The following is a 17,956-nucleotide window of genomic DNA, read 5'->3' on the forward strand; positions in this document are numbered from 1 at the left end:
ACATTATTGAAGCCGAATCCCGTCCATAAAAAAAATGCTCCGTTTAAATATATTCTTCAAAAGGCAGAAAGGAGGATATAAATCCACGTTGTGAGCATGAAATGTCTTTACAGACCCAGATATTACCTTGTAAAAGTGGCAGTGACATCATCGGATAGCAGAGCTAGAGGGATCCAGAAGGCTCCACCCATTACAGAAAACTACAGGAGGGGCGGAGACAAGACCAGTCATCCTGCATAAGGAGAAAGAGAGAGCAGAGCTGTGGGAGGGGCTTAGAAGGCTCCACCCATGACGGAAAACTACAGGAGGGGCGGAGACAAGACTAGTCATCCTGCATAATGAGAGAGAGCAGAGCTGTGGGAGTGGCCCAGAGGGCTCCACCCATGACGGAAAACTACAGGAGGGGCGGAGACAAGACCAGTCATCCTGCATAAGGAGAAAGAGAGAGCAGAGCTGTGGGAGTGGCCCAGAAGGTTCCACCCTCTACAGAAAACTACAATAGGGGCGAAGACAAGACCAGTCATCCATAAGGAGAGAGAGCAGAGCTGTGGGAGGGGCTCAGAAGGCTCCACCCATGACAGAAAACTACAGGAGGAGGCGGAATAAGACTGGTCACCCTGCACAAGGAGAGAGCAGAGCTCTGGGAGGGGCTCAAAGGCTCCACCCATGACAGAAAACTACAGGAGGGGCGGAGACAAGACCAGTCATCCATAAGGAGAGTGAGCAGAGCTGTGGGAGGGGCTTAGAAGGCTCCACCCATGACAGAAAACTACAGGAGGGGCGGAGACAAGACCAGTCATCCATAAGGAGAGAGAGCAGAGCTGTGGGAGGGGCTTAGAAGGCTCCACCCATGACAGAAAACTACAGGAGGGGCGGAGACAAGACCAGTCATCCTGCATAAGGAGAAAGAGAGAGCAGAGCTGTGGGTGTGGCCCAGAAGGCTCCACCCATGACAGAAAACTACAGGAGGGGCGGAGACAAGACCAGTCATCCTGCATAAGGAGAAAGAGAGAGCAGAGCTGTGGGAGTGGCCCAGCAGGCTCCATCTACTACTGGGGTCGGTGCTACCACTAGGCAAACAAGGCAGCCGCCTATGGCACACTGCTACCTAGGGGCGACCAGCCTCTGGTGTTCCTACTCTCTTCTTTCTGCAGCAAGCGACTAAGTCTCAGCATCAGCAGGCAGCCGCAGCTCCGTTGACACATAGGCCCAGATTCACAAAGACTTACAACAGCGTATCTCCAGATACGCCGTCGTAATTCCGAATGGCCGCCGGCGTATCTATGCGGCTGATTCATAGAATCAGTTCCGCATAGATTTGGCTAAGATACGAGCGGCGTAAGTCTCCTACGCCGTCGTTTCTTGGGGTGCAATAATTACGCTGGCCGCTAGGTGGCGCTTCCTTGATTTCCGCGTTGAATATGTAAATGAGCAAGATACGCCGATTCACGAACGTACGTACGCCCGTCGCAATTAGTTGCGCCGTTTACGTTAGAGATACACCGGCGTAAAGATAAAGCTGGTCTCTAGGTGGCGCAGCCCATGCAAGGTATGGACGTCAGAACAAGCGTATCTTTTTACGTCGTTTGCGGAAGTCGTACGCGAATAGGGCTGTGCGTAAGTTACGTTCACGTCACAGGCATTGAGCCGACGTATCTTTGGGCGTGAATACGACATGATACGGAGCATGCGCCGTTCGTTCGACCATGCATCTACATGGGGTCAAGCCTCATTTAAATGCAACACGCCCCCTACCGGCCGACTTTGAATTACGCATGCTTACGCCGGCCCATTTACGATCTAAGGGACCGGGAGTGCGTCGGGCTCGGAAAGCGGGGATCCGAAGTGCGTCGAGCTCGGAAAGCGGGGATCCGGAGTGCGGGGACCAGGAGTGCGTCGGGCTCAGAAAGCAGGGATTAGGAGTGCGTCGGGCTCAGAAAGCAGGGATCAGGAGTGCGTCGGGCTCGGAAAGCGGGGACCAGGAGTGCGTCGGGCTCGGAAAGCGGGGACCAGGAGTGCGTCGGGCTCGGAAAGCGGGGACCAGGAGTGCGTCGGGCTCGGAAAGCGGGGACCAGGAGTGCGTCGGGCTCGGGAAAGCAGGGACCAGGAGTGCGTCGGGCTCCGGAAAGCAGGGACCAGGAGTGCGTCGGGCTCGGGAAAGCGGGGACCAGGAGTGCGTCGGGCTCAAAGCGGGGACCAGGAGTGCGTCGGGCTCGGAAAGCGGGGACCAGGAGTGCGTCGGGCTCGGAAAGCGGGGACCAGGAGTGCGTCGGGCTCAAAGCGGGGACCAGGAGTGCGTCGGGCTCGGAAAGCGGGGACCAGGAGTGCGTCGGGCTCGGAAAGCGGGGACCAGGAGTGCGTCGGGCTCGGAAAGCGGGGACCAGGAATTTACACTGTTATACAAGCTGTACACTCACTACACAGCATTGTAACAAAGTGTCATTTTAGGGGTGTACTTACTTTTGTGAGATACTGTGTGTGTGTGTATATATATATATATATATACACATCTCATGTAAAATCCTAATATTAAATAGCACATTTGTGTGAAATACTGCGGCGGTATTTCAGGTAAGTCGATGGTTATCGCTAGTCAGAAGGCATCCGGGTTTATTGAGTATTTCATGTCGGACGTTTCTTCCCCTGTAGTAAGTCATTTTTCAGAAATGCGTTGTGGTTAGAGCGGAGGATCGATGTCAGCGCACTTCCCCTTAGTGTGGGTTTTGATTTAGATGACAGGCGCAAGGGGCGTGGCCCGGCACAGCCAAAAACGTGCAGCTGACTTGAGTGGTGCCTGTCAATGTCTTTAGTTTCAGTGTGTGGAGGACGGAGATCTCGGAACGTCACACTGTAACGATCGGTGATCCATGACTCGATCCTCTCCATAGATCTCTGATCACCATGAAGAATACTTTGTTCCTCCTGCTGATGAGTTGGGTGAGTTGTGATATTTCATGTATTGGATGTGGTTTGTCTGGGACTAGGGTACTGTGGAGGTGCAACTGAGCGCATGCGCGCGTCGGGTGTAGAGCAGCCTGTTCATTTCAATGGGCCCCCCTATGCTCAAGGACTGACACGGACACCAATGATGGGACACTATTCCTCCCCACTGACACCAATGATTGGACACTATTCCTCCCCACTGATACCAATGATGGGACACTATTCCTCCCACTGACACCAATGGTGGGTCACTATTCCTCCCACTGACGCCAATGATGGGACACTATTCCCCCCACTGACACCAATGGTGGGACACTATTCCTCCCACTGACACCAATGATGGGACACTATTCCTCCCACTGACACCAATGATGGGTCACTATTCCTCCCACTGACACCAATGATGGGTCACTATTCCTCCCACTGACACCAATGATGGGTCACTATTCCTCCCACTGACACCAATGATGGGACACTATTCCTCCCACTGACACCAATGATGGGACACTATTCCTCCACTGACACCAATGATGGGACACTATTCCTCCCACTGACACCAATGATGGGACACTATTCCTCCCACTGACACCAATGATGGGACACTATTCCTCCCACTGACACCAATGATGGGACACTATTCCTCCCACTGACACCAATGATGGGACACTATTCCTCCCACTGACACCAATGGTGGGACACTATTCCTCCCACTGACACCAATGGTGGGAAACTATTCCTCCCACTGACACCAATGATGGGACACTATTCCTCCCGCTGACACCAATGATGGGACACTATTCCTCCCGCTGACACCAATGATGGGACACTATTCCTCCCACTGACACCAATGATGGGACACTATTCCTCCCACTGACACCAATGATGGGACACTATTCCTCCCACTGACACCAATGATGGGACACTATTCCTCCCACTGACACCAATGGTGGGACACTATTCCTCCCACTGACACCAATGGTGGGACACTATTCCTCCCACTGACACCAATGATGGGACACTATTCCTCCCGCTGACACCAATGATGGGACACTATTCCTCCCACTGACACCAATGATGGGACACTATTCCTCCCACTGACACCAATGATGGGACACTATTCCTCCCACTGACACCAATGATGGGACACTATTCCTCCCACTGACACCAATGATGGGACACTATTCCTCCCACTGACACCAATGATGGGACACTATTCCTCCCACTGACACCAATGATGGGACACTATTCCTCCCACTGACACCAATGATGGGACACTATTCCTCCCACTGACACCAATGATGGGACACTATTCCTCCCACTGACACCAATGGTGGGACACTATTCCTCCCACTGACACCAATGATGGGACACTATTCCTCCCGCTGACACCAATGATGGGACACTATTCCCCCATTGATAACAATCAGTCGCACGACAATTGCGCGGTCGTACGACGTTGTACACAAATAAAATTGATGTCTTTGTTTTCCCACAAATAGAGTTTTCATTTGGTGGTGGTGTTTGGTCACCTCTGCGGTTTTTATTTTTTTGCGCTATAAACAAAAAATATATATATTTTTTTTTTTACTTTCTGCTATAAAACGCATCCAATAAAACCTCATGAATTTAGGCCAATATTTATTCTGCTACGTGTTATTGGTTAAAAAAAATTAAAATCAAATTCCAATAAGTGTAAATTGATTGGTTTGCGCAAAAGTTATAGCGTCTACAAAGTGTGGGATATACTGGATACTTATTTTCTTTTTTTAACTAGTAATGGTGGGTGATCAGCGACTTATAGCAGGGACTGCGATATTGCGGTGGACATTCGGACACTAACTGACACTTTGTGGGAACCAGTGACACTAATGCAGTGATTGGCGGTAAAACATTGCACTGTCACTGTACTAATGACACTGGGCTGGGAAGGGGTTAAACCTCTAGGGTGATCAAAGGGTTAAATGTGTGCCTAGCCAGTGTTTATGTTTATGTGTACTATGTGAGGTGCTTTTACTAGGGGAAGAGATGGAATTTATTCTCTGCTAGTTTTATGACATTTTTATTAATATATATTTTTTTTTGACTAGTAATTGCGGCGATCAGCGTTTTTTTTTTTTTGTAGTTTTCTGTAGTGGGTGGAGCCTGATGGGCCCCACCCACCGATCTGCTCTCTCCCTGTGCAGGGGGACTGGTTTTGTCTCCGCCCCCTCCTGTAGTGGGTGGAGCCTGATGGGCCCCACCCACCGATCTGCTCTCTCCTTGTGCAGGGTGACTGGTCTGGTCTCCACCCCCTTCTGCAGTTTTTTTGCAGGCAGCCTGTGGTGGGTGGAGCCTGCTGGGTCCCTCCCACAGTTTTGCCCTCTAAGTACAGCACAGTGATGATGTCACGGCTACTTTTACTAGGCAATAGGTAGGTTTGTGAAGGTATTTGGTGCCCAAAAAGGGCAAAAAAAGTTTATCTTTTGCAAAGGTTTTTTACTTGAATAGTGAACAAAATGCAATTCTTGATCGGGCATGCCCAGGTGATTTCATAGACGTGGATAATGTGGTGGAAGGATGTGGTGGGCAGGGTTGAGGCCAATGCTCGGAACTGTCTCACGTTGGAAATCTGTTCTTTGTGGTCATAATAAAAGGTTGCGCTTGTGGTGCTGCTTAAAACCACCTATTTAACTGCTGCCCAGGGCTGTCTTAATGAGAGGGCACACCTGGGCACTGCCCAGGGGCCCCAGCTGCATGGGGGGGCCCCTGCACTTTCCCCAAAGCAGCTGGTCCTTGAGCCCATGCTGCCCCGAAATTGGGGGCTCCATGATGGCATTGAGAGTGATGGATGCAAAGGGGAGGCAGTCTGCCTTCTACCTACTTAATGTCTGTTTACCTGCACTGTCATCGTTGTAGGGGCCCCAGAGCATTACTTTGCCCAGGGGCTCATGATGCTATTAAGACGGCCCTGCTGCTGCCTATATACAAACATATAGGATGGATGGAGAGGAGCAATGGATGAGGGAGAAAGAGGGAAGGATGGATGCCTTATACCAGTGATGGAGAACCTTGGCACCCCAGATGTTTTGGAACTACATTTCCCATGATGCTCAACTTCACTGCAGAGTGCATAAGCATCATGGGAATTGTAGTTCCAAAACATCTGGGGTGCCAAGGTTCGCCATCACTGCCAACCGAAGCATTGTTAAGACATCATGAAGGCTGCCACCATGACGGGAAGGTGGGACAGTCAACTTCCCAATCAATCAGCGTCTCGTATAAATGGTTCCCGAAGTCCAAACAACTGCCCACTCTATGGTATACCCACCCCTGGTTTTATTCTATGGAATTACTCCAGAGCATCTTTTCTTGGCTCATCATTTTGCCCCACATTCTTTTGAATGGCTTAAGACTGGAAGGGCTCCACCAGGAACAACACAATTGGCTTCCTAGAAATGTTTGGAGAACTCTTGGGTTGAGTTGGCTCTTTTAAAGCAGAGATAATGAGGAAAAGAAAGGACTTCCATTTTCAGTTTAACCCAATCTCCCTCCTTGGATAGGATGGAAGGAATGTTGGATAGGAGTGATGGATAGGATGGATTGGATGAATAGGAAGGATGCCTAATACCAACCAGAGCACTATTAAGGCATCATGAAGGGTGCCACCATGATAGTGGAAGGGGGTCAAATCAACACCCCAATTCATGTCTTGTATATAGGGTCCCCAAAGTCCCAACAGCTGCCCATTCTACACAAATGGTATACCCACCCCTGATTGTAGTATATTACATTACCCAGAGCATATTATCTTGGCTCATCACTATTTTGGCCCACATTCTAGGACTGGCAGGACACTATTGGTTTCCATGAAATGTTTGGAGAACTCTTGAGCTGAGTTGGCTCTTTTAAAAGCAGAGAGGAGGAGAAGAAAGAACTTCTTTTTTCAGTTTACCCCAATTCCCCTCTTTGGATAGGATAGAAAGGCAGATGGATAGAAGAGATGGATGGATGGATGGATGGATGGGAAGCAGTGGCGGCTGGTGCTCAAACTTTTTTGGAAAAAAAACAAAACAATTGCAGCCTCAGTGTGCCCATCAAACGCAGCCACTGTGCCATCAATTGTCACCACTGTGCCATGCCATCAATTGTCACCACTGTGCCATGCCATCAATTGTCACCACTGTGCCATGCCATCAATTGTCACCACTGTGCCATGCCATCAAACGCAGCCACTGTGCCATCAATTGTCACCACTGTGCCATGCCATCAATTGTCACCACTGTGCCATGCCATCAATTGTCACCACTGTGCCATGCCATCAATTGTCACCACTGTGCCATGCCATCAATTGTCACCACTGTGCCATGCCATCAAACGCAGCCACTGTGCCCATCAATTGTCGCCACTGTGCCCTTTAATTACTGCCATTGTCGCCGCTGTGCCCTGTAAAATTCCCCTCCCCACCCGGCACTTACCTTTCTGGGGGTCAGCCATCCTCCTTCCACGTCCCTCAATGTCTTCTCCCGCCCTCGATAACGCTTCAGCCAATCAGGTTACCGGTAACCAAAACCGGTGAACCTGATTAGCTGAGACACCTGTCAGTCTTATCCAAGGAACGCACCCCCTGTACGTCCCTTAGATAAGTTTCCAGAAGCCGAATACAGCCTGAGGGCTGTACTCGGAAAGCCTATAACAGCCGCTGGCTCTGATAGGAACTTCCACACAGCTAACCAGCTGCCGTTATTCAGAAGGCCCGGCGCTCACCATCTGAATAGTCGGCGGCAGCGGCAACAGTAACATAGATTCATGCAATGCGTGAATCTATGTTATTGTAATCAGTAGCGGTGTGAGAGCCAGAGGGGGCGGCGCTCCGGCACCCTCTATAGACGCACCGCCACTGATGGGAAGGATGCCTTATACCAACTAGAGCACTATTAAGGCATCATGAAGAATGCCACCATGACAGTGGAAGGAGGTTCAATCAACTTCCCAATCCACGTCTAGTATATATGGTCCCTTAAGACCCAGCAGCTGCCCATTCTACCCCAATAGTATACCTACCCCTGGTTTTAGTCTATGGAACTACCCCACATCATCCTAACTTGGCTCATCCCCATTTTGGCCCACACTCTTTTGAATGAGCTTGAGCTGGCAGGGCTCTGCCAGGAACACTATTGGTTTCCATGAAATGTTTGGAGAACTCTCGGGCTCAGTTGGCTCTTTAAAAGCGGAAAGCTGGAGGAATAAAAAAAAACTTCAGTTTAACCTGATCCCCCTACTTCAGGAGTCTCCAAACTGCGACCCAAGGGCCAGATGTTTCCCTTTGTGGGCCTTTATCTGGCCCTTTGGGGCACTATTCCTCCAAATGATATGAGGCTCCAGCAATGATATGAGGCTCCTTCCACTGATACCAATGATGGAATACGTTTCCTCCTACTAATACGAATGATGGGGCACTTCTCCTCATACTGACCACTAACCCTGAGGCCATATTTATTCTCACTGATGCGGGGCTTGGGACATTTTCTACCCCTGCTGGCCACTATCCGGCCCTTCTAAGGTCTGAAGGACAGTAGACTGGCCCTTCATTTAAAAAGTTTGGAGACCCCTGCCCTACTTGGATAGGATGGAAGGAGGGTTGGATAGGAGGGATGGATGGATTGGATGAATGGGAATGATGCCCGATGCCAACCAGAGCACTAATAAGGCATTATGAAGGATGCCTGCATGGCAGTGGCAGGGGGTCCAATCAACCAAATCTACGCCTAGTATAAATGGTCCCTTAAAGCGGAGTTCCAGCCTTTCTTTTTATTTTATTAAAAGTTAGCAGCTACAAAAAGTGTAGTTTCTGACTTTTAATAAACGGACACTTGCCTGTCCCATGGTCCAGCGATGTGGCCGCCCGGAACGTCGCTCCTCTGCCCGCTCCTCTCCTCCGTGCCTCCATTGCTATTCTGGGCACCCAGCCGTGACCGCTTTCGGCTTCCATGCCGAGCACGCACTGCACATGCGCGAGTGGCATTGCGCTCCTGGAATGGACAGGCGATCAGGTGTCCCAGGAGATCGCCTAGAGAGAGGGGCCGTCTAGAGGCAGAAGAGGAGTCGCTTAGACGGCCTGTAGGTGGAAGTGGGACAGGAAACCCCACTCCTAACGAAGCCCCAGCCCCCCCCCCCCCAAAAAAAAATGACATGCAAAATGTGGCATGCCACTTTTGGGTGGAACTCCACTTTAAGTCCCAGCAGCTACCCATTCCAAACAGCATACCCACCCCTGGTTGTAGTGTATAGAACTACTCCAGGGCATCTTACACTGGCACATGACCATTTTGGCCCACACTCTCTCTTCTGAAGGACCTCGGGCTGGCAGGGCCCCACCAGGAACACTATTGGTTTCCATGAAATGTTTGGAGAACTTGGTTGGCTCTTTCAAAGCAGAAAGAAAGAGAAAAAGAAAGTACTTCTGTTTTCAGTTGGACCCGATCCTCCTCCTTGCATCTCTCATTCTGCTGGTATTTTGGAAAGTATTTGCTGTGTAGTGTTGTAAGTGAATGTGTTTTTTGTGGTTTGATCAGAGGACTCGGCAGTCCCCATAAGCTTGTTGTCTGGTTTACAGGAATGACTACAGAAATCGGCCCGAGAGAGAGAACACCTCACACACTCTGTTTCCATCTTGCTTGCGAAATCTGTGACTTACCGAACATTTTTCTTGCTTAGTCTAGGGTTGTCCCGATACCACTTTTTTAGGACCGAGTACAAGTACCGATACTTTTTTATGTACTCGCCGATACCGAATACCGATACTTTTTTTTAAAATGTGTCCCCACAAATGCAGCCATGTCCCCAGACATATTGCAGCCATGTCCCCAGACATATTGCAGCCATGTCCCCAGACATATTGCAGCCATGTCCCCAGACATATTGCAGCCATGTCCCCAGACATATTGCAGCCATGTCCCCCCACGTATTGCAGCCATGTCCCCCCACGTATTGCAGCCATGTCCCCCGACGTATTGCAGCCATGTCCCCCGACGTATTGCAGCCATGTCCCCCGACGTATTGCAGCCATGTCCCCCGACGTATTGCAGCCATGTCCCCCGACATATTGCAGCCATGTCCCCCGACATATTGCAGCCATGTCCCCCGACATATTGCAGCCATGTCCCCAAACATATTGCAGCCATGTCCCCAAACATATTGCAGCCATGTCCCCAAACATATTGCAGCCATGTCCCCCACATGCAGCCATGTCCCCCGTACCTAAATGATGCCGCCGCGTTAATCACCACGCAGGGAACATTACAGTCAGCTTTCATTTGAATAAGCTGTTTTCCCTGCCGCGCTGTGTATAGAGACACTCCCCCCTTGCTCGCGATTGTACAGATCCGTCCAATCCCGAGCAAGGAGGAGTGTCTATGCGCGGTGGGGAAAACAGCTATTCAAACGAAAGCTGACTCTAATGTTCCCCGCGCGGTGATTAACGTGGCAGCGGCTTTGCGATATACGACGGCGGCAGGGGGGGGGGGGTATTCTATTTAGGCATCGGGGGTATTTGCGGGAGTACAAGTACTCCCGCAAATACTCAGTATCGGTCCCGATACCGATACTGGTATCGGGGTAACCCTATTGCTTACAAACCAAACTTACTACTGTATTAAAAAATCTGCATTGAGTATCAAAATTTATAGTGTAGTGCTACCCCCGCAGGAGCCGCTGATTTGTTATTGGGATCGGCATATTGAGTAACCTTAGTGTGGCGTATGGGTGCAGTTGGAGAACAAAGCAGTGAGCGAAGGTCCATACAGTCAATAAAGGGTTTCCAATGCTTTATTCCAGGCCAAACACGCCCAACATCAACATTAAATGGGAAGAGCAGGTTGATGAAGGAAATGGAGCAGTACTTGCTCAATAGAGTGCCAAACTGTTATTCGTCGCCACTCTAGTCGAGTGGATAAAGTGCCCCCGGACAGACCCCTCTCACAAGCCTGGCAGCCGAAGTGTCACTTAGGATTTGCTGAGAAGAGCAAATCTCTCTCACAGACCCGGCTCTAGGGCCTCTGCCACAGGCCAATTACTTTAGGTGAGCTAGATGGATAAATGGAGCGAATCCTCCCAGTAGGTTTGTAGCATAGGTCACCGGATGACAGCAAAGCGTACCTGTCAACATTCCGGTCACCAGATTCCCGATTGGTTCGTTCAAGCCCTGTTGGACAACCTGCCTCTGGGTTCTCCTCAAGCCAAACCGCCAATCGAACTGCACCCAGCCTGGGATCCTCTCAATAGAACTGGGGACCCAGTAAGTCACTGGAGTCCCTTTTTACCTCCGGTTGAGGGTATGTGTAGACTGCAATTCTGGCCTGGTGGGGTCCATGGACGTGCGCACCCTGAAGGTGGATGCCGCACCTGGAACCGGGACCCCTGCGAAACTTGCCTAGCACATGGCACCTGTCACAGATATACCCTCCCCCAGCATGCCCCGCGAGGGAGAAACTCCTCTAATTGGCTGCTGGGGAAAGTTGCTCTGCCAGAACCCCTCTGGTGCCAACTGCTGACCAGGGATGATATTGCATCCCTGGAGCACAGACTGGCCCAGTGGATGTTTCTGGAGTGACAGAAGTCCCAATTTTAGCAAATAGTGAATGGGAGCAAAGTAACTCTCCCATTCCCCACTAACTTTAGCGTAGCGCCCATACTGAATGTAAGGGGGCGCTACAATAGCTTGATGTAAGGTGTTTACAGATGTATTGGAAAAAGATGTCTACCTTCACATCGAGTCCTCCTGAGAACCGAAACCATGAAATCAGCACTGGTAGTTTGCAGATTCTTATCCTTGACCACAAAGTTACAACCTCCTCTGCGCCAAGTAAGAATGATCGGAGGTTAATCAGTTTACTATCTGATATGTCATTTTCCTCCACTCAGAGACTCAATATTTTCTAACAAAGTCAGAAGGTGCTACATGGCAGCGGATTTTAATCCAACCTGTATTGTATATGAAGACATGATCTCTTTGGCCAAGTCTTCTGGATAAAGTTAGAGGAACTATAATCCCACCCAACTTATCCTGGGTTCTCTTCAATTCACCTACTCACCTGCCCAGCAGATGCAGCATAGTCCTGTGTTCTGCCACAACAGTGGCATGCGCATTGTCCTGTGGTGCCACCATCTTTGTTCCTGATGTTGCGCCCGCTCCCAATGACTGGGGCGCTATGCTAAATTTAGAGGGTGTCTGAGTCCATAGTTGGGCTCAAACTTTACTAATTTCATGAAAATTAGCCTCTGTTCTGGCTATGGTTGTGCTTGATAGAAGTTTTCCCTTGTTGCCTGTGGGTGGTGTTGCCACCTCAGGCCCATGTTGGAACTCGGGCGAACCATGGTGTGTTAAGTGACTCTTCTCGGCAGCAGACCAGTGGGAGTGGTGCCCCGCTGTGCATGCTGGGATGGGGATACTTAAGGGGCAGACGCCATTTTTAGAGGTCCTTCGCCTCGTGACCCTCCTGGCGTGAGGCACATGTGTGTGCGATTCCTGCCCCGGGACCACGTTGGTCTGAGGCTGTATTCCTATCAAGTAGGCCCAGCTGTGCTGGCGGGGGCCTATGGTTCTAGAAGGGATCCCAAGCTGTCCATCCAAGTGAGGGAAGCTGCTTAACGAAGGAAACCGGGGGAGGACCTGCCCTGGAGGAGACCAATCAAGGCAAGCTGATGTCTCGGGATAGGCCTGGTGACCTCGGTAAAAAAGGGATCCACTATTCAATTTGTCTTACGGTCCGCCGGATCGGCTTAAAGGCTCTTTTGCTGTAAGGCAGGACGTTTGGGACTGAAATCCTGTGGCAGAGGATTCCCTGACTATCCATCTTTTGTTCTCAGACGGTCTGTGGCAGAGACTCTTCTGATACTGTCCGTGCATCATCTCGGCTGCTAGGCCATGTGAGAGGGGGTCTATCCGGGTGAGCAATAACCACTCAGGAGTGAGTGGTGAATACTGGAACTTTAGATACTTTTTGTGCATTCTGTGCCGCGTACCTGAACCTTCCCCTTCTCTCTATACTCTCTACTTCCTTCACAAGTTTTATGCAGGAAAAAAATAAAACAAATAAAACCTAACAGTTGAAGGTTTTACATCTTGTGTGGACATTGTAAATTTCTACAGACTTTCTTCCCTGGACAACAAACTTGGAGGTAACGTGCAAAACCCAAAATCTAAACCAGCAGCTCCTACGGGGGCAGTGCTACACTGATATCATCACTTCTTCCTGGTTTGGGCAGTGTGGCCCCTGCTGAGGTTCAGCAGGCCCACCATCTTCCTCTGGACTGTCCTCCTCTTGCTTGTTCTAAACTGACTACACAAAGCACGGAAGCTGATCTGTGTTAGTGTGGTCAGTTCTCTTTATTTGGCTGGCCATTCAGAGGTACAGAACACTGTGCAGACACGCAGCATTCCTGGATTTGGTAGTTTGTTCAGCTACCATGCCCCTCCCCCCGACCAATCACAGCCTGCCTCTGGCACACACATCATCCATATCACAGCCTGCCACTGGCACACACCCATGGGCATCCGCAGAAGGGGGGGGCACCAACCTAGTGCACTGGACTAAGAGATGTGTGTTAGTCTGGATTCCACATGCTGCAAAGCTTTCCCAGATCTCCACTTGCTTCAGGACCTCTCTATGCACTATCATCCAGTGCCCTGAAGTTGACCATTACAATACTGCTGATCAAGTAATCTGAGTGGTTTTACGGTTGATGGTGCCATGAATTGGATTTAAAGTCTTGAGACCCTGCTTCATAGCCAGTCTGGCTTTTCTCAGGGTCAATGCATTTATAGAAATCTGGTTGGGATACCACCAATGGAGACAGACACCCTTGCTTAACTCGTGTTGTGCACCATTGTGTGATTCATCCCAGCATTACTGGAACACTTCCAATAAAACACTTGTGATTTAGTGTGAACCTGAATGCAATTCTCCGTATAGTACTCATCAACAGAGCTAACACCTAAGGCTTTATCAATAACTATTTCCAATACCACTCTATTGCCAAGCTGTCCTATTGGTCGTCGCATATCTGTCAGGGCTCAGCCCTTCCTTCTCAGAGCTGGCCGCTCAGCTGTCGGCTAATTGCCAGCTCCTATCTCTCCACAGCTACTCACCTGTTGATGATCCTGCTCGTCAGTCGTGCCTACTTAAGCCTTCCAGTTCAGTTGCTCTCTGCCTTCGCCTTGGTCAACATCACAGAGACTTTCTCCTGCGTTCCTGTTGAAGACCTTGCTTGGCTGCCATCCATTCTGGCTCCTGATCATGCTTGATGTTTAACTACGTTTATCTCTGGCTCCTGGACACTTGGCTTGTCCGAGTATCCGATACGGTTCCTGAACTCTGGCTATGTTTTGACTACGTTTATTCTGTTTATCTTTTTATTATTATTATTATTATTATTATTATTATTAAACAAGTGTGATTTAACTGTACTTCTGTCTCGGCCTGATTCTTGGTTTCTGACAATATTGAAGTTTTGGACACCTGATGTGGTTCCACATTTCGACTCTGATAGGTTCAGTTGATTGCACTTGAATTTGAGTGCCTCCACGATTACGCACACATTCACCTTGGGCGTGCATACCTCTGAACCTTAGATTGGCAATGTTTTGGAGCTCAGGTAGACATACCTAGTGCGTCAGCAGAATGGTACGGCTGGGCACAAGCACTTACCTGTACATCCTCTTTAAGTGCCCAGCCGTGGGTCGTGGCCCGGTCCGAAGCTCCGTCACCGCGGGACCCGTGGTCCCGATCGCCGACGGAGTGCCGCGATCAGTCCCTGGAGCTGAAGAACGAGGAGAGCTGTGTGTAAACACTGTGGCGCTGTCATTGATCGTGTGTTCCCTGATATAGGGAAAGGCGATCAATGACATCACACGCCCAGCCCCGCCCCCCTACAGTTAGAAACACATATGAGGTCACACTTAACCCCTTCAGCGCCCCCTAGTGGTTAACTCCTAAAATGCAATTGTCATTTTAACAGTAAACAGTGCATTTTTATAGCTTTTTTGCTGTGAAAAGGACAATGGTCCCGAAAATTTGTCAAAATTGTCCGATATGTCCGCCATAATGTTAAAAAATTATAAAAATGCAATAAAACTATCCCCTATTTTGTAAACGCTATACATTTTGTGCAAACCAATCGATAAACGCTTATTGTGATTTTTTGGTAAAAAAAAAATAGGTAGAAGAAAACGTATCGGCCTAAACTGAGGGAAAAAAAAGTTTATATATTTTTGGGGGATATTTATTATAGCAAAAAGTAAAAAATATTGCTTTTTTTCAAAATTGTCGCTCTATTTTTGTTTATAGCGCAAAAAATAAAAACCGCAGAGGTGATCAAATACCACCAAAAGAAAGCTCTATTTGTGGGGAAAAAAGGACGCCAATTTTGTTTGGGAGCCACGTCGCACGACCGCGCAATTGTCAGCTAAAGCGACGCAGTGCCGAATCGCAAAAACTGTCCGGGTCCTTTACCTGCATTTTGGTCCGGGTCTTAAAGCGGGAGTTCACCCATTTAAAAAAAAAAAAAAAATCTCCCCTTAGCTTCCTGCTCGTTCGGTCTAGGGGAATCGGCTATTTATATTAAAATAGGTGCAGTACTTACCCGTTTTCGAGCTGCATCTTCTTCCGTCGCTTCCGGGTATGGGTCTTCGGGAGCCGGCGTTCCTTCTTGAGTGACAACCTTCCGAGAGGCTTCCGACGGTCGCATCCATCGCGTCACTCGTAGCCGAAAGAAGCCGAACGTCGGTGCGGCTCTATACTGCGCCTGCGCACCGACGTTCGGCTTCTTTCGGAAAATCGTGACGCGATGGATGCGACCGTCGGAAGCCTCTCGGAAACCTGTCAATCAAGAAGGACCGCCCATTCCCGAAGCCCATACCCGGAAGCGACGGAGAGGATGCGTCTCGTAAACGGGTAAGTACTGCACATATTTTTAAATAAATTGCCGATTCCCCTAGTAATAACGAGCAGGAAGCGAAGGGGGAAAAGTGCCCTCTAAGGGTGAACCCCCGCTTTAAGTGGTTAATAAACAGAAGGAATACTAATTATCCAAAATAACGGATGCTGTATCTAAGGAATGGAACGTAACGAATGAATAATAATAATAATCATAATAATAACTTTTTATTATTATTAATTCATTCTGTTCCGTTTGTTTAGATGCGGCATTCGTTATTTCAGATAATTCGTAACTTCATATAAATTCGTATTTGTTACGTTCACTAACGGCCAAATTTGAAAGGAAATTCCAATACCTATCATTTAATAGTTATTATTAGTTGGCTATTATTTTGATTTTTCAGATTTATTATTATTATTATTATTATTATTATTTATTACTTCATTCTGTTCCATTTGTTTAGATGCAGCATTCATTATTTCGGATAATTCATAACTCTTGGATACATTTTTATTTGTTACGTTCACCAACAGCCAAATTTGAAAGGATATTCCAATACCTATAATATAATATTTTTTATTAGTTCGCTATTATTTAGAATTTTTGGATTTATTAGCTATTATTTTGAATTTTCAGATTTATTATTGTTATTTATTAATTAATTCTGTTCCATTTGTTTAGATGCGGCATTCATTATTTCGGATAATTCATAACTCTTGGATACATTTGTATTCATTACGTTTACCAACAACCAAATTTGAAAGGAAATTCCAATGCCTATAATTTAATAATTATTATTAGTTGGCTATTATTTCAAATTTTCTTTTCTTATTTTCGGATTTTGTAATTTCCAAATGTTTAAATTTGCAAATTTTTGAATTCACAAATTTTTGAATTTACAATTTTTTAAGTACGGTATTTTTTTTTTCAAGTACGGTATGTTTATTAGGTTTTACAAGATAAATAAATACATACAGCTTTTCTGAAGTAATATATGCATTCAAAGTTTCATGACATATAACTAACATAAAATATACATTCTATAATGAATAAGAATGTTACAAATTTTGATCATAACAAATGACCCGAAAAAAAAAAAATGAATGGAACAAACAATTTTTTCGGCAGTGCACCTGTCTATGCATGAGTGGATGAGGTGGGCCCTGCAGTCTGGCGCCTTTTGTGACAACGTTGTCATTTGCTGGTTTTTAGATTATGGGGTTCCACATTTTTGAATATCCATTTTTCTAAATTGTGAGTAAAGTATTAGATTTTTCAATTATTGTCCCTCTGTAGTCGGTTTTCCTTGTACAACTCTTCATCGGAGTTACCCGTCTGGTTCGTCGTATGTATTGCTTCAGGTATGGGAAAGGGCCAGCACAGCATTATTATTATTATTATTATTATTATTATTATTATTATTATTATACAGGATTTATATATATAGCGCCAACAGTTTGCGCAGCGCTTTACATCAGGGAAGACAGTACAGTCACAATACAAATCAATAAGGAAGGATCAGAGGGCCCTGCTCGTTAGAGCTTACAATCTAGAAGGGAGGGTCAAGTGGAACAAAGGGTAGTAGCTGTGGGGGATGATCAGATGGACTCAAATGCAAATACAGTTGTTAGGTGTGGGTAGGATAGGCTTCTCTGAAGAGGAGGGTTTTCAGGGATCCTCTAAAAGCTAGTAGAGAAGGAGATAGGCGGATAGATTGGGGTAAGGAGTTCCATAGGCTTGGAGAGGCACTGGAGAAGTCCTGGAGACGAGCATGGGAGCAGGTGATGAGAGAGCTAGAGAGTAGGAGGGTTGGTGTGTGCCGCTGACCACAAGGTTGTGTCAGAAATCCAAGACACAGTACATACAGGTCCTCTTTACAAAGGCCCTCAGAGTACATTGACGTTCTTGAGGTTTGCGTGTTCTTGGGTTGAATGCATCGTATGCAAAAAAAGTTGTGTTTTCTTGGTGCTGATAAGTGAATGGTGCTACTTCTTGTGTACTCCTTGCCACCGTCCTGTGGGTCTGTCTCAGATGAGAAGATAAGGTGCTGAGTAGACGATTAGATAAGGCCCTTCACGGAAGTGATGAAGGAAGCTGC

General features: G+C 47.8%; 1 protein-coding gene across 2 annotated transcripts in view; it reads left to right on the forward strand.

Annotated features, from left to right (window-relative positions):
• Positions 1-17,956, forward strand: part of TNFRSF25 (TNF receptor superfamily member 25) — a 66,771-nt gene that overhangs the window by 3,135 nt on the left and 45,680 nt on the right. The window contains exon 1 of one of the 2 annotated variants that reach the window (XM_040326512.1): positions 2,584-2,937. The exons of the other annotated variant lie outside the window; for it this stretch is intronic. Coding sequence (XP_040182446.1) covers positions 2,902-2,937 — 36 coding nt within the window. The 5' untranslated portion in view covers positions 2,584-2,901. Of the gene's footprint in view, positions 1-2,583; positions 2,938-17,956 lie in introns of those variants that run through there. 2 annotated transcript variants of the gene reach the window in all.

This window comes from Rana temporaria, chromosome 10 (genome assembly GCF_905171775.1).
Source record: "Rana temporaria chromosome 10, aRanTem1.1, whole genome shotgun sequence".
In the NCBI taxonomy this organism is placed as follows: Eukaryota; Metazoa; Chordata; class Amphibia; order Anura; family Ranidae; genus Rana; species Rana temporaria.